Here is a 26,242-nt window from a genome sequence, read left to right on the forward strand (position 1 = left end):
TAAAAAACGCTTTGACAGGCTAGTAGGGTTTGTAAAAAGGCAAGAGAAGCCCTTAGCACATGCAGTTGATGTTCTGGGAGTTGTTTCCCAACCGGGGCCCGTAAGCAGAGGCCGGTATGGACCCTGAAGAAAGACTGTCAGATGTGAACCCTGGCTCTGCCACTGTCTAGCTGGGTCACCTTGGTGAAAGCATTTAATGCCTCTGTACCTCAGTTCCCTTATCTGTAATAATACTATTGACCACATCAGGCTGTTCTGATGAATCAAACAGATAATATGGATAAAGATAAATACTTAGTTTAGTCCTTGGTGCATGGTAGTGCTGAATAAATTTGATTATTAGTTTTCCTGGAGTGGTTCTGGGCCTGGAGAAAGGCTTGGTTCCCTCTTAAGTGTGCAGTGGATGCCTCCTTCTGGCTGAAGGGCTGGGGCAGGGAGCTGGGGATTCTGCTGCCCACGGAGCTCTAAGGCCCTCAGACAGGAGGCTATGTTAGGGTACACAGACTGTTGGTCTTGTTCACTGTTGCAGCCCTAAGAGAGTACCTGACACAGAGCCTTCAAAACATTAAAAAAAAAAAAAAAAAAAGGAATAAATGAATATAGACAACTGAATAGGAAGCAGTCCTTTTATGCCTTGATAAAATTATACTCTAGGCTAATAAGAAAGGGTGATTTATTTTACTCAAAAATAAATAGAGGGCTTCCCTGGTGGCACAGTGGTTGAGAGTCCACCTGCCGATGCAGGGGACATGGGTTCGTGCCCTGGTCCGGGAGGATACCACATGCCACGGAGCGGCTGGGCCCGTGAGCCATGGCTGCTGAGCCTGCGCGTCCAGAGCCTGTGCCCCGCAACGGGAGAGGCCACAACAGTGAGAGGCCCGCGTACCGCAATAAATAAATAAATAGAAAACTTTACAGGAACTTTCTTTTCTGAAGATACATCTGTATTTGTGTTAGACCCATGATGATGAGAAGCATTTTGGTTTTCAGGCCATTATTTTAAAACATTTACAATTATTATAATTGACAGAGTAGGTCTTCAAGGCTTAAAAGTTATTTTTGTAGAATCTCGGGCTGCCTGTGAGCGGAAGTGTTGTCACCCTGAGATGACTGGGCTGCAGGTAAAGAGACCAAGAAATGGGAAGACTGACAGAAAATCTCACAGTCAATCATGAGACTTGGGACTCTTGACTTGCAGTCTCATTTAAAAACCACTTTTCCAAGGCTTCACCAACAACTTTTTTAGAAGGCAGGATAAAAATAAAAGAACCCATTTGTACCTGGGATGCAGGATGGGAAGCCCTGCAGCCAAGTGAAGATACAAATGATTATACGGTGATTGGTTATTCAAGGGAGTGGATTTGCAAAACATTTCTGCAGGGACAAAGATGCACTATTTCATATAAACTAGTTGCCTTAGATACAAATAAAAAATATATTAGTCAACTTATAGGAGCCATTTCAATCTGATTGATTCATAAAAGCATCTCTTTTCCAAGTCTCTGCCTACTTAACCAGAAATATAAGCTTATTAGTCAAATGAGGAAATGGAAATATAGCAAGAAATCATAGGCTCTCAAGCCAGACCTGGGATCTAATCCTAGCTTTACCACTGGGTAGCTGCGTGACTTGGGGTGAATTAGTTCTCCTTGCTAGCCTCACTTTGCTCATCTGTAAAATGAGGTTAATCATATCTGTCTCATTGAATTGCTGTAAGAATTAAACAATGTATGTTTAATGTTCCCATAGTAGGTGTTCAATATATACATATACAAATACATAAAAATGTAAATACACAATCTATGTTTATATGCATAACTTTATAAATATATATATAGAGAGAAAGGTGGAGTGTTTCATGGAAGAGCTATAAGATGGGGGGAAAAAGAAAGAGACAAAAGAATATCTATGCTGGAGAGAACAGACTTGTGGTTGCCAAGCTGGGGGGATGAGGGAGGGACGGGTTGGGAGTTTGGGGTTAGTAGATGCAAACTATTATATATAGAGTGGATAAACAACAAGTGCCTACTGTATAGCATAGGGAACTATATGAAATATCCTGTGATAAACTATAATGGAAAAGAATATGAAAAAGAATGTATATATATATGTATGACTGAATCACTTTGCTGTATAGTAGAAATTAACACAACATTGTAAATCAACTATCCTTCAAAAAAATTTTTAGAAAAAGAATATCTATGCTGTAGGAATTTACATATAATATTTTAGGGTCCATGCTAGATGAAAAAAATTTGTTTTGTCTGTTGCTCTGAACACAGAGAGGGACTTTGGGTAAGCCCTCAGCCAAGCGTTCCTATTTGCATCAAAGAACTAGCACTTCCTTCTCCCTGGAACAGTCTGTCTACAACTCTCTGTTCTTCCTTGAACTTGCCTGGCTTTGCAAAACCAGGGCCTCCCTAATTTTCACATCCTTGCCTGGCAATCTGCCTCAGGGGCAGCCAATCTTACTTTGCACACCCCTGCTCTCTACGCCCATTCTCGGGGCCTTTTTGCTCACATTTCCCATCAGCCTCTTCTTCCTCTTGGGAGCAGCTCTTTCCCATCTGGCTCCCTGGATCATGGTGCCTGCCTTAGGGCACTCCATAGCTTCTTTTCCTAGAGTTTAGTCCTTAGTTTTAGAGGCACCACTATTTGCCATGGACGGAAGAGAGTAAACAGCATTACTGGATGAGTCAGTAAGAGTGTAAACCACGTCTGATATCAACCCCAAAAGGGTTTAGAGCATGTGTGCTCTGAGTTCTGCTTTCTCTCCAGCTCCCAGCATAATGTCTGGTACAGAGTTAGTGCTCAATATTTATTGGTTGGAAGGAAGGGAGTGAGTTTCTAAAGGAATATAACCCCATTAAGATATATCAGTTTGAACTTTTTCATCCCCATTGACCTGGTCCTTAATGCACGTGCACTGGTATGTCAGGTCCATACGCATTATACTGAGCACCTGCTGTCTACAGTTTGGGCTAACAGCCAAAACTTACTGACAGATGTGGTGATATCAGTGTCTATATTTTGTAAGCTTTAGCCAGAGGCTTTTCTAAAATGATTGATGAATATATAAATATAATATAATATGTAAATTTTCCTACAATTAGGCTCCACAAGAAAAACTCAAGAGAACTGGGAGCTAGAGCTACAAAATCACTCCCTTCTATACCAGCCACACAGAGAAGAAAAGTAGTTGAGGGAAAAGGAGGCTGGGGTTCCAGTTCTGGCTGTGTCACTTGCTCCCTGAGCAGGGCTGCACAAGCTGCTTAACCTCTCTCTGCTTCAGTTTCACTATTTGTAAAAACAGAGGATTGGACATGATTCTCTCTCTAAGGATTCTTTCTGATTGGAAATTCTGTTTGTGGGCCACCAGAAACAGTTTTGATTGAAATATTTTATTCGATGGCTCTAAAGGTCAAAAATGCTTAAAAGGATTAAACAAGGCAAATTATTTTGGATATAAAATAGGTAGTGTTAAAGCATTCAAAAAACCCATTTTAAAAATTAGCCAATGATTTAAGAAGTTCTGTATCCACAGTGGGGACTCTGTGAGGCAAGGGAGAGTAGACCCCATGTCCCTACACTACATTTTCACTAAAAGATTTTAACCATAAGACAGGTCTACAATAGTTAATATTTCAAGTCCATTATTAATAAAGTTTAATTGTAGAGTTGCCATTTTCTCCTTTAAAATAACTAAGACTAATGAAGTAAGAGAAAAAGGATAGGATAAATTAACTCAAAAACAGGTCAATAGAAGATATCCAAACTGAAGCATAGAAATAGAAAGAAATGGAAAAAACAGAGCTGAGTATAAGATACATGTGGGACACCATGAAAAAAAAGTCTAATTTATGTGTAATTGGAGACGCAGGAAGAGAAGAGAGAGAATCTGGCAGAGGCAATCTTTGAAGGTTAATGGCCAAGAAATCCTCAAATAAATACAAAGAAAACCACCACCATTTTGAACGTCAAGTCAAACCACTAAAACCCAAAGACAGAAAAATAAGGTAGTTCATATCATTCCTCTACTCAAAAGTGTCCAGTGGTTTCCCACCTCACTCAGAGAAAAAGCCAAGGTCCTTAAGCTGCGAAAGGTTATGCAATCTGCACAACCCCTGTAAGCTGTAAGCTCTCCGACCTCATCTCCTATCATACTTTCCCTGGCTTATTCTCAACACATTTGCTATTAGTCCTGCCTGGAACACACTTCCTCCAGATGACAGGACTCACTTCCTCAACTTCTTCAGGTGTTTGCTCTAGTCTTCCAGTGAGGCCTTCCTAGACCATCCTACTTAAAACTGCTTTGCCTCCCTCCCAGCATTTTCTACTCCTTCTTCCCTGCTTTATTTTTCTCCATAGCACCTATCATCTGTGACACACTAGTTACAGATAAATTTATCTGTCTGAAACTAGATATAAATGTGGGATCATTATCTGTCCAGTGCCTAGAACAGTGCCTGGCACACGTAGGTACTCAAATATTTGTGGAATAATTGCCTGTTAAGTAAGGCTTTCTGCACTACACAACACTTCTTTGAATCTAAAGGCACAATGCTACCAACCTGTTATCATGAGGCTAAGGGTTTTGACTTATTTTTTAATGGTGTAATTAGTCTCTGTCATTTTATCCCACTCAAAGTTACTCTAGAAGTCTAAATTAGTCCTTATACCAATTTTTACTATCAAGGATTCACTGAGACACTATCAGAGAATTCATTAGATGTATGATAATCAGACCATCTTATATATTATGGAATGTATTTGGAAACAGAGAAGATTGGAAAAAGGAAAAGTATTTTGTACTTACTCTTCTGACATAATTTTTTTGCCAAATGGTAGTCTTGGCCCATTTCTGATCTCAGGAACTGGAAAACATTCAGAAATTCTTCAGCTACGTAGTTTCACAGAGAATTTAAATGTCAATTATAAACTCCCTAGAAGATATTCCATTAATGATTAACTATTTTGCTTTTAACTTTTACTTGTTTTTCCAGGGCTGAGTCTGTAATCAGTCAGTTAATGAGGACTATTTAAGGACTATTTAAGGCCACACAGAATAAGTATGATACCTCTGCTTTGCTGCAGCCACACAGTGTACACACTACCGAACAATTTGAGAATATGTAGGTTGATTCAACTGGCATAGACTCTGAAGACTTTAATCACCTTAATATCCCTTTGGTTCAGATACAGCTTTTATTTGTGAACTTAATCCATAATTACACGACAATACTTAGTAAAAAATATAGATTTACAATTATGTATATTCAATATTTTCCAGTATTGATTGCCCTTATACCATCTAGTTTTGCTTTTACTATTTTTATTGTAGTTTTTTTACTACAAAGTAATATTTGTATGCATATTTGTATGTATATTTTTGTAGGTAGGAAATTTAAATGCTAAATAAACACATTCTGTCCCCAATTTAATAGCATTAAATAGCATTTTTACCATTTAGAGATGTTTATTTTTAACATCTCCATGAACATCATTTCAGTATTTTTTCCATAAATGAACACATATATATTTACAAAAACTAGGATTATTCAGTAACTTTTAAAAAATACACCACATTTCATGGTCATTTTCTCCCCATGGAATTAAATATTCTTGTTTATTTTTTTTACTTACTTAGGCTCCACAATTTACTGATCTTCTATTATTAGTTATTTAGACACCTTCCATTAAAAAAAGAAGCCTACACTCAGATAATTATTCTTGCTTGTGTGTCACATATTCTGAACCATTTGCAGGTATACTAGGTTTACGCTGCAAGAGATAGGGACATGAAGTAATATTAAAGAGTCTTTGGCTGGTACTGATCTGCATATGAGTATGAAGAAACTGAGGCTGGAGAAAGAATCACTAGAATGAGCAGATGGAATACTCACTGGACCTCACACAGGGCTGAGAAGAACTCATGTTCTCTCCAGCCAGAGTGGAAGGTCCTCTTAATACAGAGAGCACTGGGAAGAGTCCTCATAAGGGGACTTAAGGGGCCTTAGTAGTGTCCCTACACTGTAAAGGTTGCCCTGGATCTTCCCAACAAAGTTAAAAACCAAAACTCAAAAGGAGAAACCTATTTCCAAGTAACTCAACTGTCCCAGATCAAAGTCCAACAACAAAAGTTTGTATCCAAGAGCATAAAATTTACAACATCTAGGATTTGGTAAAAAATTACCAGGCATGCAAAGATGCAGGAAAATATGACCTATAAGCAGGAGAAAACTTAATCAATAGAAACTGACCTAGAGTTGACAGAGGTGATAGCATAGCAGAGAAACATGTTAAAATAGCCATTATAAATATATGCCATATGCTCAAAAGTAGAGAAAATCTGAACATGATGAGGTGAGAAATGATAGTTATAAAAATATTTAAAGAAAGCTTCTAGAGATGATAAACAGGATACCTAAAATGAATAATATATATGCATATATATGGGGCTAGGGAGGGAGAGGGAGAGAAGGAGGGAAATGGACTTAACAGCAGATTATAACTGCAAAGAAAAGATCATGAACTTGAACAAAGAGCATTAGAAATTTCTAAAATAAAATACATAGAGGGACTTCCCTGGTGGTCCAGTGGTAAAGAATCTGCCTTCCAATGTAGGGGACATGGGTTCGATCCCTGGTTAGGGAACTATGATCCCACATAGTTGCTGTGGGACAACTAAGCCTGCACACCACAATTTTAGAGAGCCCATGTGCCACAACTAAGACCCAGTGTAGCCAAAAATAAATAATTTTTTAAATATATAGAAAAAAACATGAAAAAAAGGGAACATCAGTGATGATATTGGGTGATCTGACATATGTATAATTGTAGCCCAGATGAAGAGAGGGAGGGCAGAGATCAGAAAAAACATTTGAAGACTTAATAACTGAACATTTTCCAAACCTGGTGAAAACTATAAACTCATAGGTCCAAGAATCTCAATGAACAGAAGAAATAGGTCACATCAAGGCATATCATAATCAAATTGCCAAAACTAATACATATGAAAAAAATTTGAAAGATGATAAAAAAGACATATACATGTAAATAAAAATAAGAATAACAGCAGACATCCTGTCTAAAGCTATGCAAAATGTGAGAGAATGGAGCAACCTTTCAAAGTACTGAAAGAAACATGGCCCCCCACCATAGAATCTCCAGCTATCAAATCCTTTAAAAATAAAGGTGAAATTAAGACTTTTCAGCCAAACAAAAGCTGAGAGAATTCATTTCCAGCAGAACTGCATTATAAGAAATAGTAAGGGAAGCTTTTCAGGTAAAAGGAAAATAATATCAGGTAGAAATTTGGATCTACACAGAACTACGTGGAACTCCAGAAATGCCTTCCAAAAGAAGATATTTTCCATTAAGAAAATCTCTTTAAAAGATAGCTAACCATCTAAAACAAAAAGAACAATGTATTGTGGGGCTTATAACACATGTACAAGTAAAACACATGACAACAAAAATACAAAGGATGAGAAGGGGGAAATGAAAATGTACTGTTATGAAGTTCTTATGATATACATGAAGTTGTGTAATATTAATTAAAGGTAGACTGTGACACCACAACAAGTGAGGTACAACTGTTTTGTTCTCCATAGAATTATCTGTAAACGTTTATGTACAATTTTCGCATGTGACGTTTCAGGCTTCAATGCCTTTGCCAATGCTGTTTCCTATGCCAGGAACACCTCCTTGATATGTTTACCAGATGAATTCCTACACATCCCTCTTCAAGTTTCTAAGATTCCATTCATGTCTCTTCCTCTAAAAATCCTTCCTTTACCCATTTCTCCTGCTTCTTTTCTCAATTAGTCACTCAATCCTCCCAGTTCCCAGAGAACTTTCCAAACACCTCTACTAGCACATATTTCCTTTTATTATAAATTGCATTATATACATAATATGTGCCTGTTAGTTCTCAAGGGTAAGGTCATGTCTTTCTTATTTATCTCTAAATATCCCAAGTAACTAGCATGGTACCCAGTAAGTAAAAAGTTTTCCTTAAAGTAGTCCTTGAAGAGTCTTATGCCCAAACTTCTCTTATTCCTGCTTCTGCCTTTACCAGAATACTCTGAGTCACTTCTAGAATCTTCACTCACCTCTACCCTGGTGAAAGTAGTAAGAAAGATGAGTAACGAGGTAAGCATCTGTGTGTGGGCAAGGATATTTTGACCATTTTTTTTAGTCTGCAAGACTATATACTATTCAGCTATTTTAATATTTTTAAGTTTCTTGAGTTATAACATACGAGTAAAACTTACTTCTGTCATTAACTCTAATGGGGCATGAGTATCCTTATTAGGGTTACTGTCTTCCTCATTATCTTCATCATTGGTATCATCCTCATCATCATCATCTGTTGATTCAGACAACTTGTCATCAGTATCCTCAGGGGAATATTCATTATTTTTCTCCTGCTCTGTAATGACTACATTTTTGCTCATTTCACCTAGAAAAGAATACATATAATTTAATCAATAAATATTGAAATGTATTCAAAAATTTAAAATGGTCACTCCTAAATTATAATGTAGCAAGTGTACATGTTTACTACATGTCCTCCTGTTCTGGATTTTTTTTCATGACTAAACAGCACTGCAATAAATTTACCTGATTTCCATTTCCAAAAAAGGTAATAAAACTGCTAAGTGAAACAGGAAAAAACCCAAACCGATAATCCTGAGCTGATGTTAGTGTTGTTTGGTGCTTGAAATTGTAATAAATGGAAAACGGTTTTGTTTATAAAGAATATAATAACTTCCAGAAAAAAAGAAATTAATGCTATTCTATCCACAGAAATACTTTTCTTAAATTTTTCTTATAGGAATGTAAATGCAAAATAAAGAGCTTGGAAAGTAAAAGTAAGACTATAGAGGTTGAAAAGTAATTCTTCTTAGGCAAGTAGTCACTGCTTGGATACTTGAGAATAAAGTTCTCTCTCTCTCTGTATACACATACACACACACACACACACACACATACACACACACACACACACATACACACACACACACACACACAGATTAGGAAGAGATACATGTGAAGTGTTCCAGATATAACCAGAAGTTACATAACATTATTAATGATTTTTCTTAATGTCAAGTCACAGTACCTATGACCAAACATAGATGACTGAAAAATAAAAAATAAGCACTACTCTGACTACCCATTCAGTGCCCAGCACTATGTTGAGCCCTAGGAACACAAAAATGAACAGTCATTGACCTCAGCGTGCTCACACTCTAACTGGGGAGTCAGAAACATAATGGATAATTATAAAACAGTATGGCAGTAAGTGATAAAGATGTGTACTAGGTACATGGGAGACCAAAGGAGAGCCCCATCCTGGTCTGAGTGGATCTGTTTTTCCAAGGAGAGGGGACAGCATGAACCAGTGAAAAAAGAATGTGTGTGGAGCTACAAGCACTTTGTTGTTGCGTATGGGTCAAAATTGAGGCTGAAATGGTGACAGATGTAGCCAGAGGGGTACAAGCTGGATAATGGAGTCTTGTGGGCCTTGGAGTTAGAACTTTATCCTAAGAATGAAGGATTTAAAAGTAGGGAAACAAAGTAGTCATGAAAGATTTAACTAGGGAAACAAGTATGATCAATTCTGAATTTCTGAAGGAATACCTGGATACCAGGGTGGAATGTGTATTTGAAGGCAGACAGAAAAAAAAAAAAAAAAAAAGAGCAGGGAGAGAGGTGGTTAGAGGTGTCTTTAAAAAGTCCAGGTGAAAGAGATGGATGACAGGGCATTGTTAAAATAGGGATTGAGAGGAGGAGATATATTAGAGAAATATTTAAGAGGTAAAACCTCCATGGCACAAGCTATTGAAACATTTTCCAAATTTCAGTAATATACTATCTTCATCCATTTTGCCATATGAGAGTATCACCTATACTATTTACTTTTTTTTAAATTTACTTTTTTAACTTAGAAATTTTGCCAGATCATAAATATTATCATCCACAAAACTGATGGAGGTACTAATAAAAGTAAGATATAATAATCACAGCAAATATTATACGCCATTACTCTTCTGAATACTACATATATTAACTCATTTAATTCTCTCACCATCTCAATGAGGTGTGTCCTATTTTTATCCCATTCATAGATGAAACTGAGAGGCAGACAGGTTAAATAACTTGCCCAACTTCACACCACTAATTAAGGTAGATCTGGGAGTCATTTTGGCTCTGGAGTCCATATTCTTAACCAGGTCTTATATTATTTTTTTCTAATACACATTAAAATATACTACTATTAAAGTAATTTAAAAAAAATTTACCCTCTGTTTCCTAAAATTATCTCTTTGGGAAACACTACTGAGTTTGCCCAGTTTTTTGGCTCTACAGATGAATTTCAGTTTCAACCTTAACTTGTGCTACATCATCCCCTTCTTGTAAGACTTTGAGTGTCTGGGAAGTCTTGAGGTGTCTTCTTTGATGGGAGTGTGGCCATGAGCTACTCTAAATAATGTAGAAACACTGGTGTTAGAAAGAAGAAAATGAGGAAATCTAGGAAAGGTTGAGAGAAGACAATGTTAAGAAAAAGCAGGCCAAAAAAAGAAAAAGCTGGGAAAACTCCTCACTCTAAGCAAAAGGTACTATCTATCCTCAAAAGGGATAACGAGTCCTTCCAAGAGTGGGATGCCTGGGCTATTCAGTCTATCTACCTGTTTCCTTTACAGTCTCCGTCGGCTCATAACCACTCTAATCTTCCAGTGTGTACCCAGCCTGTTCACCGACTCATCACACTGGTGTCATCAGGGATGGTCATAATAGGGAATTAAGAACTTTATGTGATGTCACAGGAACTCATTCAATTCACAAACACTGAGTATCATGAGAGAGGTTTCCTGATCCCTAGATCTAAGATAGTTCTCCCTCCTCCAGGTGCCATTTATTTATATATGGCTGTCTTATTTGTGTTTATTATTAGTGTTTAATAGTTGGCTATCTATGTGAACTCCATAAGGGCAAGGATCTTGGCCATTTGCTAACTATTATATCCACAGCTTCTAAACAAGTGCCTGGCACTCAGTAAACCATTGTTGAATAGGCGGAACTTGTTCATGCTTTCACAGGTATTTCAATTCATTCTAAAATTGAATACCCTATCATTATCATTTTATGTAATGTATACCCATGGATCCCACCTGACTGCATATCAGAATCATCCGGTACCTGAGTCTGAAAAATTACTGATTCCCACAACCCGCTCCAGACCTACGAGTTGTCAACATCCTAAAGGTCCTAGAGAAGGAGGGCTGAACTAGAAGCTACAGTTACTCAAATAAAACAAATATTATTACCTGTGCTTTCTTTTAAGAAGGAAGATGACCATATCTTAGACTGTAGATTTGTTTCTATATCTTTATTTTCAATAGTCTTTGGAGATACTCACTCTAAATTCTTTAAAGAAACTTTACTTTCAATATTTTTTGAAGAGACTTCCTTACTAAATGTTAAAGTAGATAGTGAAAAAACACTTTTCTAGGTCACAATTCTGTTTAAGGTTCTATATGGGTTCATACACACATTTAATATAAACACACAATATAATACACCAACAATAAATAGCTAAAATGCAATATCTTCTTTGTGGAAAAGCATTAAAAATAAGTTTTACTAATGATTAAAATTCTATTTCTATTGGGCATTTGTCATTGTGTAATGATTCTTAGAATCTTTTCAGAGTTAACATAGAGTATATAAGCAATCCATTACCTGAATGTTCCTGGCATATCATTGTGATATGATGGAATAAAACTATTTAAGGAATACTAGCCTTCAGGTTTTTTTTTTCAAGTTTGTAAGTCAGTTCTTACCGTTGCTAAATGCTATGCTTGGGACTTCCCTGGTGGCACAGTGGTTAAGAATCCGCCTGCCAATGCAGGGAACAAGGGTTCGATCCCTCATCTGAAAAGATCCTACATGCTGTGGAGTAACTAAGCCCATGCACCACAACTACTGAGCCCGTGTGCCACAACTACTGAAGCCCGCGTGTCTAGAGCCCGTGCTCCGCAACGAGAAGCCACTGCAATGAGAAGCCTGCGCACCACAACGAAGAGTAGACCCCCTTGTCACAATTAGAGAAAGCCCACATGCAGCAACGAAGACCCAACGTAGCCATAAATAAATAAATTTAAATTAAAAAAAATAAATGCTATGCTTATGGAGTCCAACACTAATATTAACCCCTGGTCATAATACAAAGTAGCCTGCTTTTTCATTAAATGGCTGAGATAAAAATGGGTTAATTTTCTCTTTTAGCCTTCAAGCCTGATACCTCTTGTCAACAGATAACACACTGAGACAGACGAGTCTTGTGTGGTGCACTCTGTTTACAAAGACAGGCACCCATGCTGGTGGAAAAATAACCCCAATTTCGTTTTTTGTATCTCCTTTAATGTGATTCTTTTAATATGTCTCCTTTACTGAGTTTAAAAAATTCAACTTTTAGTTTTCATGGAAAGATATAAAAAGATGTAAAGTGTTATTATTTTTTCCCCTAAGTTATAGTAGCTCTGTTTTATCCCTATCGAAACGTGAATCTAGAACATTAGTAGTAAAGTTAGTGATTTGTACAGTGCTTTAGCAAGTATGCTGAACAGCTTGTTATATTCTTAATACTATGGGAGGGAATGGAATCTTCACTTCCCCAGTATATGCTGCTAAAGCAAAACCCCACTCTGTTGATGAAAAATACAAAGCAAAGATGATTTACATTTCTACCTCTGCCCTCCTTGATTTTCTAATTGTGAAAGAGAGCATCCAAGAAGAAACCCTACACATGAAAAGTTGAGAAGTCACTTAAGTATCCAGTTTCTAGCATGGTTAGAGTCCTATTATGCCAAAGGTCACCACAAGTAATTACTAGAATTCATACGGTCTAATATCTAATCTAGATAAAAGGAGGACTTCACTGCCTTTTCCCAGCCACGAATTACAGTATTTCATTGAATCTAAGATACCATTTTTTCTTCCTCTTTTTTTTTTAATATTGAACTATAGTTGATTTACAATGTTGTGTTAGTTTCAGGTGTACAGCAAAGTGATTCAGATACATATATATACACACACATATATATATGTATCTTTTTCAGATTCTTTTCCTTTATAGGTTATTATAAGATATTGAATATAGTTCCCTGTGCTATACAGTAGGACCTTGTTGTTTATCTATTTTATATATAGTAGTGTGTATCTGTTAATTCCATATTCCTAATTTATCCCTCCCCACTTTTCCCCTTTGGTGACCATAAATTTGTTTTCTAGGTTTGTGAGTCTGTCTCTGTTTTGTAAATAAGTTTATTTGTATTATTTTTTAGATTCCACATATAAGTGATGTCATATAATATTTGTCTTTCTATGTCTGACTTACTTCACTTATTATGATAATCTCTAGGTCCATCCAAAGATATCACCTATTTATTATAAGACATTTGTCACCTATTTATTATAAGACATACTGACATATTATATTACACATTATAAGACATATTATAAGACATTAAGAAAGAAAAAGTATTGTCAAGTAGAGATGTTAAAATATGTATGCTTCAGAATCTATGAAATATGGTACTTATATATTCACTAAGTTATATCACTAAAGAAGGGAATTTAGCTAGTCTAGTTCTGGATATTTGAATAATTTGAAATGCCTTTAATAATCTTAATGTCCTAACATGGAGGAAGCCAACATACTCAATGACCTGAAGATAAATAGGATATTACTATTTGAGAAGCAGTGAACATGCCATAAAAATACATATGAGAAGTGACCAAATCATCATTTTAACAGTAAAATGTGAATTCCTTTTCTGCTCACTTTCTGATATAAAGTCTATCTTGTATACAGTCTCAAAGAAGCAGAGGACCAAACTCCAACCTGCTCTTCAACTATCATCTGTTGACTTCATTTGAGAAAGTGACATTACTTATGATACCAATGCTTCTAACCATTTAACAAAAATAGATAACCAGCATACTCTAAAATATATTTTCTTTAAATACAATTACAATTGAGGAAAAATTCAAATTTTTACTTTGGAAGATGGGAAGTATTTACTTTAGTATCTACTAAGGTTAGAGAGTTAGTCAAGTTAGATATCCCACTGGAACATATTTACACCAGAGGGTGGATAACCTAGGTTTTAGAATTAATTAGTATGTTAAGCACACTAGGCATATTTATGAAATGTCCCCAGATTTCTATTGGAATTAATAATTTTTTAAAGTTTATATTTTAAACTTTGTTTTAAAATGATTTACATTTATCAAACATGAGGGACTTCCCTGGCAGTCCAGTGGTTAAGACTCCGCACTTCCACTGCAGGGGACAAGGGTTTGATCCCTGACCCCTCATGCCGCGAGGTGCGGTCAAAACAAAAACAAAAACAAAAACCCAAAAAAACCATGAGCCTAAAAACAAAATTAATTAAAACTTACTTTTCTGAGACTGTCTTCGCTACATTTAGAGAGACTTGTGTTGGTGAGGTATAAAGTTTGCTTGCCAATGTTGGTCTGCATCTAAAGAGGCATTTACTTAAAGTGTAAAAATGGGAGTAAAAAATAATGTGTCATACATTTTAGAAAAGATAAAATATACGATTATGGAATAACCGATAGATGCAATTTTTTCAAACTCCAAGAGTTGAGTGCTGTGGGTTTGCTTTACCCATTTTCCCCTCACATCTTTATGTGTACTTGAAAGCCTGACGAAAAACCAACAGATCAAAGGTCCAAGATCTATAACACTTTGTCCAGCATTAAAGACATACTTTACTTTTACTGCTGAAAACAGTTTGTTAATTAAGTGCCATTTTTTGGGTAGACAAAATCTTTGACAGAGAGGATCCATGAGGAAAAACGGAAATGAATTATTTGGGCTTTGTGTACAGAGAAGTTTGAAACTCCTGGTTTATAAAGTTCACACACTCCTTGTGGCTCTGATTAGAATAAAGAATCAATCAGCAGATTAAAGCAAAGAACTGGTGGGAAAAGAAAATTTCTAGTTTTCCCTAATCCAACCTGGATAGGACCTTTTGGGAAATTCCCCTTGCCTGTCAGACTATGGAGCCAGAAGCAGGGTGGAGAGTGGAATGTAAAGCTATACTGAGAAAATCCATCAACTCTGTAGGTCAGTCACACTGTTCCTCAAGTAAAGGTCCCCCATGATTTTCTGTTTTCCTACTTGATCTTTTTTTTTTCCAGGACTGGCTCTGTTTACCTTCACCTCTGGGTGGAGTACCTGAGGTAACAAAGCCATGCACCTGTGAAGCTTACTGGCTACCTACCTATCCCTCTGTCCCTCACTCCAAACAACAACCAAACCAAACCCAAACCTAAACTCTTCTCTGCAAGTGAAGGGAACATGATCATACTGCCCTTGCAAAAAGCAGTTTGATAAACAGATGCAATTATTAATGAGATCAAGAGAACAGGCCATCACTCTGCTTTTCTATTTCGGCCCAGACTGCATTTGATTTACCCCTGGGTTTTAACTACCTCAGGATGTGGGTTACCCCTTGCTCCAGTTCCACACTGCTTATCACAGCCTATGAACATTGGGGTTCATAGACATGATAGAATGTATTTTCACTAATGACTACTAACTCCCATTAGTATTACTGAAAGTTATATCCTATTTCCCTCAAAGACTACTAAAATTTTCTTAGATTTTTAATTTAAAGATATTCAACCATGTAATAGGATATATAATATATAATTACATCCAGATTAATATACTTAATGGGGCATTTAGTTTTTTCTGGTTGTCTATAACATTTAATCTGAAATAAGCACAGAGTCTGTCATTGATCTGTAATACATTACCTTCTCTTTAGTATAAAAATACATCTTTAATATATAATTTACAACAAAAGTCAAGGTGGACCCTAATTTTAATTTTTAGCTTTGACAGTATGAAAATTGAAATATATGTTGCATAAGGTATAATTTTTCCCAGCCAATAATATTCAGAATAATTCAAAATAGTATCAATTTGAATAGAATCCCACTAGAATGGCACCTGCCAATTTATCAATAATTGATCCCCATGAATGTGTTTTACAATCAACTTTCAAAGTGTAATTTTTCATGGAATAAATAATTGAATTTTTTTTAAGGGGAGAGGAGATGATCGTATCAGGAAGGGCTCTGATGAATTATCAGAATCAGTGCCTTGAACAAAGCAGGTACTTAATATTTAGCTACCAAATTGAAACTGGACTATGATTCTTTTTTTAATATCAATCTCTTCAACTAGATAGGGTGATTATTTTCCTAATTTAGTAGTAATGGTTCTTCTCATAGTAAACAAAGAATCTGTTTGATTTTAAGGTAAGTATTCCTTTAAAATGATATTCTCAAAGAAGAGAGCAAGTATCAAAGTGAAACAGAAATGAGCGATGAAAGTTATATAAGTAAAATACAGAATACTTGCTGTTTAAGCATTTAAAAAGTAGGTTTGAATATTATCTATACCCCTACATTTTTATCAAAATTCAGTTTTCATTTTAAATGTCCTCTTATCTAAGTAACAATTGCTTTGACTGAAGCAAAAGCTAAGTGCTAATCCATGCATTTCTGGACTTTCAAATTTAATTGGGTGACAAATGATTGCATTATCTAGTTCTAATTGCTTAAAAGGCATGTGATAGATCAGATGCACAACCAGAGACATCTTCTTACTCTGACATCGCTCCATTTGGTTCAATCATCACTTTTTCTGAAAGAAAAGAAAAAAAATCAACCCAGTATTTTATCAGTAGTGATGTGCTTAATAGAAATTCCTGACTGGCAAATATTTAGGCATTGTTTGAGTGACAGACAGTATAATAAAGGATTTAATTGCTAAGTCTTTCAACCACACTCAACTATTCCTGTAGACTATCTTCTTAATATTTAGGACAAAAGGGTGGTCAAACATATTCTTTTTAAGTAATAAATCATTTACCCTTTGGATCAAACACTAGCAATTGGCCATTCTGTCCTTATTTTGGTGCCTAAAAGAGAAACAGAAATAAAAACTAGCATTATCAGTATTATTTTAGTTTGAGGTATTTGAAATAATTTATTCATAACCTTTATATGAACATTTCTATTATCTAGGCTAAAATGTAATTTTATACTAAAGCCAATTGTTCCAAAACTATACAAACTGATGGTAAAATAGAACTAAAGCGTTCTAAAAACTATTTTATATACTATTACCTTTACAGCTTCTGTCTTGTCTAGATGATTCCTGCAAGAAACCAAAATATTTACTTCTTTAAACACTTGTATAAATTTAGAATATAAATAAAATAGAATGCAGAACTCGGTCTGTCAGCAGGGTAGTAAGCATGTATTTTGATTTTGTTTTTAGTATCATTACTTTCATCCTAAGTGAAAAACATCATTCTTCTGGTTTATGAAATGAGATTTTAAAAAAGCCTAGAGAAATTAATGCTTCCCCTTTTCCCCGTTCACCTTGGAGTTTACGTAAAAAGAGCTACTGGAAAAATTTTGCATGTTAGAAAAGTGATGTATTAAATTAGCCTCTAATTCTCTGTTACCTTTTTGGGTTTATGTAACTTGGACCCTAGATCTGGATCCAAATACAATACAGCAGGTTGAGGTGCCCCTTTCCTACTGAGCTGACCCCCAGAAACCATAAGTTCAGTGTGGCGTATGTTTACAACACTGCTTTTCCCTCCCACTTTAACAAAGTAAAACAACACATAAACCAAACTACCTGCCACATTCCAGTTTATCCGTGTTATTAAAAACACCTTTACAGAGTATATATTAGCCAGAACTAGAAGTTTTTCCATGATATTTCAAGATAGTATTTTTAATAAAATATTATTTCAACAAATGCATTTAGAAATTAACATTTTTCTCCAAAGATGCATTTAAAAATATAATTCTTACCTTATAAGTTCCCTTATGAGTTTATTAATACTTACAATGTTTTCTCTTTGAATGTGTCCCTTTTTAAAGTTAGTCTATATAGACTTATTTTCCTATAACTTAGCCCTTTATATACCTGGATAAATTTCATTCTAATTGTAAAGAGAAAAATCAATTTTTAAGGTTTTTTTTTTAATGTATGAGAGATGCCACACTTAAATTTTTCATAAGCAATAATTCACTTGCCTCTCCTCCCCTAACACTTGTCCCCATATCACAAGCCAGGCTTTAAAAATTATAAGTAGTAATACCTAGGGATTTCTGGAATATAAAATTCAGGACCAAAACTGTAGACAATAAAAGAGAAGCTTCATTTATTTGCATTAAGTTTTTCTCTTTTTAAATGTGTCTCCCTCACACTGATTTGCACTCTGGAATAAAGCAGTAGTGCACAAACTTTTGCCTTAGGCTTTGTTTTCTGGGGAACCCTGATCAAGCCAGACATTATATATGTATTAATTTGATTATCCCTCTGAGAAGCTCACAGAGAGCTAAAGTCCATCAGAAAAACAAGGCATCTTTTTGGGAAAAACAGTTGTAGAAGACCAAACTCTAGGATAAATAAAAGATTTTACTCCTGATTCTCTACAGCAGTGGAGCTCAGAAGCCCAAACAGTGCAATAATGAACCAAATAAGATCTTAACAGAAGAAATCTAAGATGGCCTCTCCTGAGAGGTACTTACATACCACAGATGCCCACATTCTGTGGGTACCTGTATGTCTGGGTCTCCCCTTTATATTTAGAGATTTCCTTTCCGTTCTAGCTCTAGGGTCTTTATGGATTGCTACATTCTACCCTTTACCTGGATGAAACATCAGTGCATAAAATTCTCCTCCCATTTTTACCTAGTAAAGAAAAACCTAGGGTGAGCAGATCCCAGCCCTTGATGGAAACCCAGTCTCTGCTAGGTCTAGCTTTATCATTACCTAGCTTTATCATTACCTACCTCCTTTCATAATCTCCTTTCATAAAATTGAATTCTTTGGGAGGCAGTACGGAGTAATACTCAAGAGCTGGGGCTCTTCAGAAATAAACCCACACACCTAAGGTAAATTAATCTACGACAAAGAAGGCAAGAATATATTATGGAGAAAAGACAGTCTCTTCAGCAAGTGGTGTTGGGAAAGCTGGAGAGCTGCATGTAAATCAATGACACTAGAACACTTCCTCACACCATATACAAAAAGAAACTCAAACTGGTTTAAAGACCTAAATTTAAGACATGACACCAAAAACTCCTGAAAGAGAACATAGGCAAAATATTCTCGGACGTAAGTCATAGCAGTGTTTTCTAAGGTCAGTCTCCCAAGGCAAAAGAAATAAAAGCAAAAATAAACAAATGGGACCTAATCAAACTTAAAAGCTTTTGCACAGCGAAGGAAATCATAAACAAAACAAAAAGACAACCTACAGAATGGGAGAAAATATTTGCAAACAATGCAACCAACAAGGGATTAATTTCCAAAATATACGACAGCTTGTACAACTCAATATTTAAAAAAACCAAACAACCTGGGAATTCCCTGGTAGTCCAGTGGTTAGGACTCTGCACTCTCACTGCCGAGGGCCTGGTTCAATCCCTGGTTGGGGAACTAAGATCCCCCAATCTGTGAGGCATGGCCCCAAAACAAAAACAAATAAACAACCCAATCCAAAAATAGGCAGAAGACCTAAATAGACATTTCTCCAAAGAAGACATACAGATGGCCAACGGGCACATGAAAAGATGCTCAGCATCGCTAATTATTAGAGAAATGCAAATCAAAACCACAATGAGGTATCACCTCACACTGGTCAGAATGGCTATCATGGAAAAAGTCTACAAATAATAAATGCTGGAGAGGGTGTGGAGAAAAGGGAACTCTCCTACACTGTTGGTGGGAATGTAAGTTGGTGCAGGCACTATGGAGAACAGTATGGAGGTTCCTTAAAAAAACTATAAATAGAACTACCATATGATCCAGCTAATCCCACTCCTGGGCATATACCCTGAGAAAACTCTAATTCAAAAAAGGTACATGCACCTCAATGTTCATAGAAGCACTATTTACAACAACCAAGACATGGAAACAGCCTAAATGTCCATAAACAGATGAATGGATAAAAAAGATGTGGTATATATATATAATATATATATGTATATTTACATATAATATATATATAACATAAATATATAATATTCCATCATATATATATGACGGGATACTATTACTCAGCCATAAAAAAGAATGAAATAATGCCATTTGAAGCAACATGGATGGACCTAGAGATAATCATACTAAGTCAGTCAGAGAAAGACAAACATCATATGATATCACTTATATGTGGAATCTAAAAACATGATATAAATGAACTCATTTACAAAACAGAAACAGACTCACAGATACAGAAAACAAATTTATGGTTATCAAAGGGGAAAGTAGGAAAAGGAATAAATTAGGAGTTTGGGATTAGCAGATACAAACTACTATATATAAAATAGAAAAACAATAAGATCCTACTCTAGAGCATAGGGAACTACATTCAATAACTTGTAATAAGCCATAATGGAAAAGAATATGAAAAAGTATACATATATGTATGTATGTGCATATACATATATATACACATATATATATTTGAATCACTTTGCTGTACACCAGAAACTAAAACAACATTGTAAATCAACTATATTTCAATTTAAAAAAAAAAAGAAAAGAGCTGTGCTCTTGAGTAAAGACACTGGGTTCACATCCCAGTTCTGCCACTTCCCATGTAAGCTTGGGTAAGTTAATTTCTGTAGGCCTCAGTCCCTCTGTCTGTAAATCAGGGATCACAATGGTACCAACTTCATTGGATCATTATAAGGATTAAATAGGATGATCTGGGTAAAGAGTTTAGCACAGTGCCCGGCACATAGGAGGGACATGGTAGAAACAACTTGATGTTTTATCCAAACGAAAAACTGGGACGTTGCCCTATGGGGCTGATTAAGATTGCTTAGGGAAACAAAAAGGAGGCTTTACTGCAATTGAGACAAGCAAACTAGCTCTAAGGACCTTTAATTAATTAATTAATCACATAAGCCCTAAAGTAATGATACTTGCTTAGAAAGATCACTGACTCCAGGGAAAAAGGAGAGTAATTGAGAACACAGGTACAGTTAAAGCAGAGACTGATAATTGGTCAGAAATAGGTATGGCCATTGCACAACTATGTATTTTTCAAATGAGTATTAATAGCAAAAAAATCTCTCTGAAAGGAAATGTTTTCATAAAAGAAACTGATAATATTGGTTGACTGGGGAGGAAATAGAGATAGCTGCAGGACTGGGGTGGGAGGGAGTTTTTTTACTTTACATCCATTGTACCTCTTGAACTTCAAATAAAATAAATGTATTATCTATTTAAAAAATACGATGTAAAATTTGCAATATCGTTTGTATCCACCTCTTTGTTTATCCACCTCTTACAGGCATGTGAGCTGTTATGTTGGCCTTGTGCTACTTCAATTCTCTTCTCCACCCAGTGGTACCTGTTCAAATTGGAGTCATGGTTTCCAGAAAGAACAGTATGTAAGTGCACACCTTGTAGATTCATAACTACTGATTATGGTTAATGTTAACATCACAATATTCATTTAATCAGCACTTCGACTCTCTACCAAATACACCCTCTGCCTTTTGGAACATGGGCAGACTCTCCTGATGTCTTTCAACAATCCGGGTGGTAATAGGAACAACACAGTTAGGTAACTCCTAACTTTCATGTAGTATTCAATGTCTATTTAAAACAAACGTTTGATGAGCACCTAGTATGTATCAGATATGTCTGTGATAAGCTCTGGGGATACAAGAGAAGCTCAGAATTTTACAGGGGAAACAAAGTACTAACTTCCTATATATATGGAACAGACCAAGCTTCAAAGTAATATACTAAATGCTTCCCTCTAGGGGCTCCAATGTAATTTTCCATACTGCCCAAACAGGATCAGTCAAATCCCTTCTTTTTTTTTTTTTTTTTTTTTTTCCGGTACGCAGGCCTCTCACTGTTGTGGCCTCTCCCATTGCAGAGCACAGGCTCTGGACGCGCAGGCTCAGTGGCCATGGCTCACGGGCCTAGCCGCTCCACGGCATGTGGGATCTTCCAGGACCGGGGCACGAACCCCTGTCCCCTGCATCGGCAGGCGGACTCTCAACCACTGTGCCACCAGGGAAGTCCCTCAAATCCCTTCTTTTTTGAGCTCATGGACTGAAGATACCCAAGGAGAGTCAGAAGGCATTGGAGGCAGAATTGGAAAGATAGAGGGAGAGAGTCCAGTCAACAGAACTATCCCTGAACAACCTTCAAGTTCCAGAATCCAGTTCTGAGGCCTATTCTCTGGGTTTGCTATATCCCGCCACGTATTGTAATTTCTACAAATATCCCTAGAATAAGGTATTGTCTGCCTATAGCTCATCCCCCCTTATGTGGTTGACAGATCCATCCCCCTTGAACACAAGAGCAGTGCTGTCCTAGCACAGACCCATCATGGTAATTCATAAGCTAACACAATGACTGAACCAAGGATTGAGCCTGTGATCCAAGCTAAGTTCACCACACCTTTTTCTGAGGCTTTTCCAAGTGGAACTGTCACAAAGGAAAGAGAATATGAGAGTAGAGCTTTCAACTGCTACGGTTCTAGGTTTCAGGAAGAAAGTGGCCTGAGTGAAGCAGAATATACAAGAGAATCAGATATGAGAGATGAAGAGATGAGGTAGAGAGAAGGACAGGGACGGAGGAGGGGTGGAGTGTGTGTGTGGGGCAGAGACAGACAGACACAGACACATTCCTGATGGTATTTGAGTTCCTGTTTCCAGATCAACCTCTGTCTTTACCATGGGCCAACTGATTTCTCTTTTTGCCAAAACAAGCTGGAGTTTTGTCATCTGAAACCAAGAGACCTTGACGAATACAGCTCCTACTCCTTGAAACCAAAAGAAGCTAACATACCTGCTGTCACGTAATAAGAGCTACAACACTAGAATTAACATAGACCATGGGAGCACAGAGTGAGAAGTGATCAGTTCTACCTGCAATGCGGCAACAATGAGTCAGGCTTCACAGTGAAGGTGGCATTTATTTAACCAAGTCAAGATCAAGTCAGTAGATGGGAAGAGTACTCCTGCCATGTGTTAGAGAATGGCAGAGGATGTAGCCTCTCCTGGTGGTAAGTCATTCCACCACTCTGTAGTTATCTGTCTACATATTGCTTATGTGCATCTCCTTGATAGATTCTTTTCCTTTACCTGCTTCTTGTATGTGGGATCAAATTTTAAAAGTTATTGTCATGTGCTAAATATTTTAACCAGTAGGCAATGGAGAGCAAACCAGGCTCTGAATAACAATCATATGATTAGATCTATCTTAGAAAAGAAATTCTGTGGAGGGTAAACCCGAGAGAGAATGGGAGTTGGAGAGACCAGTTAAGAGGCTATTACAACAGCCCAGAGCAGGGGTTGGCAAACTATCACCTATGGGCCAAATATGACTCTCTGCCTACCCTTATAAATGAAACTTATGGGAACACAGGCATGCTCATTTGTTTGTACATTGTCATGGGAACTTTCAAGCTACAGTGGCAGACTTGAAAAGTTTCGACAAAGACTGTATGACCTGCAAAGCCTAAAATACTTATTATTTGGCCCTTTACAGAAAAAGTCTGTCAAACTCTAGTCTAGGGAAAAATGATGATGCACAAAGCCAGGAAGGTACACTTGGAACAAAAAGAGAGGTGAAACTGAGACTCAGTGGACATAGAAGGGAGAACAAAAGAGTTTGATGTTTCCAGCTTGGATGACCAGGATAAGGACCAGAAGAGGAGCACACTCTGGGGGATAATGAGTTTGTTTTCAGAAATTCTGAGTTGAAGGTGCCTGGAGGTCAACTGAAATCAAGTGTTCTATTGAAAAGAGAGTTAGAACTCAAGAGAAAAGACGATGTATGGGATAACTGTGAGAAAGTGGGGATGGATGGCATGACCTATGTAGAAGAAGAAAAGGCCAAGCATAGAATCCTGGTAGAGGAAAAGAATCCGTTAAGGAAATGCACAAATACAATATGTGCATTTCCTTGCACAGAGAGGTGGAATGAATGCACCACCAGGCCAGAAGTTTCTGGAGAGCAGAAACTGGCTGTTACCCATGAGTGTGGGTGCTACACCACTTTAAAGGTACTCAGATATTCACTGATTGAATAAAACCATTGGAATGATATAAAGTAATTTAATTGGCTTTAGAATGCTCATATAATTTTTTAAAAAGGCCCATAGAATTGGGGAGGATAATTCTAAGAAAAGAGCTATGGAAAAGCAGATATAGATTTATTTTAAGAAAAAAAGTACTGAAAGACTTACATAGAAAGATAGGTAGTATTAATCAGAAGATGAGTGTATTTAGATATTAGATAAGTATAAAAATGTACATGACAAAATGATTTGAAAAGGCATAATTATGTGATTACATGTTTGAAAAATTCTGTCTATTATGTAAATAAAAATGTACTTTGGGGTTCAGGTCACAGCAGGGTGGGGGGTCATCATGGACTCCTTTCTAAAAGAAAGGTCTTGCTTCTTAGCTTCTTAGCTGTGTGAGCCTGGACTCTTGGTTGCAAGTTACAGAAACCATGCTCAAGGTAGCTCAGGCACAAAACGGGATGCCCTAGCTCATAGAATCCAGGAGTTGAATACCCAAGCTGCCTGGAAGTCAGGACACAGTGGCTACACCTGTGTTCAAGGAGAGGGTGGGGCTTAGGTGGGGACAGGGCTTAGGTGGGGGCTTTCCCTTGTTCACCTCCGCTTCTCCCCACCTGGGTCTCATTCTTCTCTCTCATTGCAGACAGATTTTCCATAAGTAATGCAAAACATGGCTCCCAGCAATTCTTAAGTTTTATGTGATAGGGTTCTAGCTTTTAAGGAAATATTGCCTCTCTCAAAAACCAAAACCCCAGGGAAGAGGGGTTAGTTAGTTCAGCTAGTTTTTTTTGGCTACAAAGAACAGATAAATTCAAGCCATTAAAAAAAACCCAAAAAACTCTAGTACCTAATCCACTCCATGTCACACAAACTGGTGCTCAATAAATATCTGTTAAATGAATGGAACAGGAAGGAAGGCAACAAGAAAGCAAAGGGAAAAGTACACATTAAACTAGAGTTTTGCTGTCCAACATGGTAGCCACACGCCATGTGTGGCAATTGAGCACTTGAAACATGATTAGTTCAATTTGAGATATGCACACCAGATTATAAAGACTTGGTACCAAAAAAAGAATGTAAAACATCTCATATCCCCACTCTTCAGGTAAGTGTTCACTAACCAGCACCCAATAGGGCCAAATAGGTTTTATTTGGATTCTATAAAGCTTCAGAAAACTGATTTATAAAATGAGTTACCAATATTTAAAATTCAGATTTCACAAAATTCTCATTTTAGGTTTCTCTTATAACACTGAAAGATATATTGTTTCATCCCACATGTGCAATTATTTTATCCTTTTGTGCTATTTGTTTTTATAAGCTACTTTTTATTCTAATAGGCAAAGAATGATTTAATAAGTAGGCAGCTACATGCTCAGGCCCTGAAACTGTGGTGAGGAGAGACAGAGATGATTAAGCACCATCCTCCATCCTAGAGGAGCTTAGTGGGGAAACATAATAGGACAGGCAGAGGGCAATATTTCATTGTATAGTCTCAAATGTGTATAAAATGGTTTCAGTGATCAGTTACATTCATAATTAAAAATGACTATCTGTAAATTTTATATATTTCCTTTACAGCAGAATATAGTGCAAGGAGCTCAGACTCTGGAGTCTGACTGCCTATGTTCAAATCCCAGCAAACTGTGTGATCTTGAGCAAGTTCCTTAATCCCTCTATGATTCACTTTCCTAAAGTGTAAAATGAGGATAAAAATACTGATAGGGACAGAGTGATTAAATAGGGACAGAGTGATTAAATAGTTAATCCCCCTAGGGGACTGCAAGTAAAGAAAAAAGTATGCGAGACCCCTGTAAGTTAATGATCACTCAAGAAGGCAGGTTTGCTTAACAACAAAACCATGCGACAGAAGCCTGAGACAAGCCCCAAGACAATAAAACAATAGTGGAATGAGACCCACATCCTGCCCAGTGACCTCAGTAAGTTAATGATTCTTAGGACACACTCTTCTGCGTGCATAAAAAACAAACATATAAGGAAAAGGTGACATTATACTGAAACTTGAGATGATTTACCATATTTTAGTA

General features: G+C 36.7%; 1 protein-coding gene across 6 annotated transcripts in view; it reads right to left on the reverse strand.

Moving 5' to 3' along the window:
- ERICH2 (glutamate rich 2) overlaps positions 1-26,242 on the reverse strand; it is a 49,787-nt gene that overhangs the window by 3,217 nt on the left and 20,328 nt on the right. For 2 of the 6 annotated variants that reach the window (XM_060151444.1, XM_060151442.1), the window contains 5 exons: positions 17,242-17,272; positions 16,985-17,033; positions 16,720-16,756; positions 8,277-8,464; positions 4,817-4,874 (listed from right to left, as the gene is read on the reverse strand). In XM_060151444.1, coding sequence (XP_060007427.1) covers positions 4,817-4,874; positions 8,277-8,464; positions 16,720-16,735 — 262 coding nt within the window. In that variant the 5' untranslated portion in view covers positions 16,736-16,756; positions 16,985-17,033; positions 17,242-17,272. Of the gene's footprint in view, positions 1-4,816; positions 4,875-8,276; positions 8,465-14,475; positions 14,557-16,719; positions 16,757-16,984; positions 17,034-17,241; positions 17,273-26,242 lie in introns of all 6 variants that reach the window. The other 4 variants (XM_060151447.1, XM_060151446.1, XM_060151445.1 and 1 more) reach the window with 3 other exon arrangements.

The sequence above is a fragment of the Lagenorhynchus albirostris genome, chromosome 6 (genome assembly GCF_949774975.1).
Source record: "Lagenorhynchus albirostris chromosome 6, mLagAlb1.1, whole genome shotgun sequence".
Classification (NCBI taxonomy): Eukaryota; Metazoa; Chordata; class Mammalia; order Artiodactyla; family Delphinidae; genus Lagenorhynchus; species Lagenorhynchus albirostris.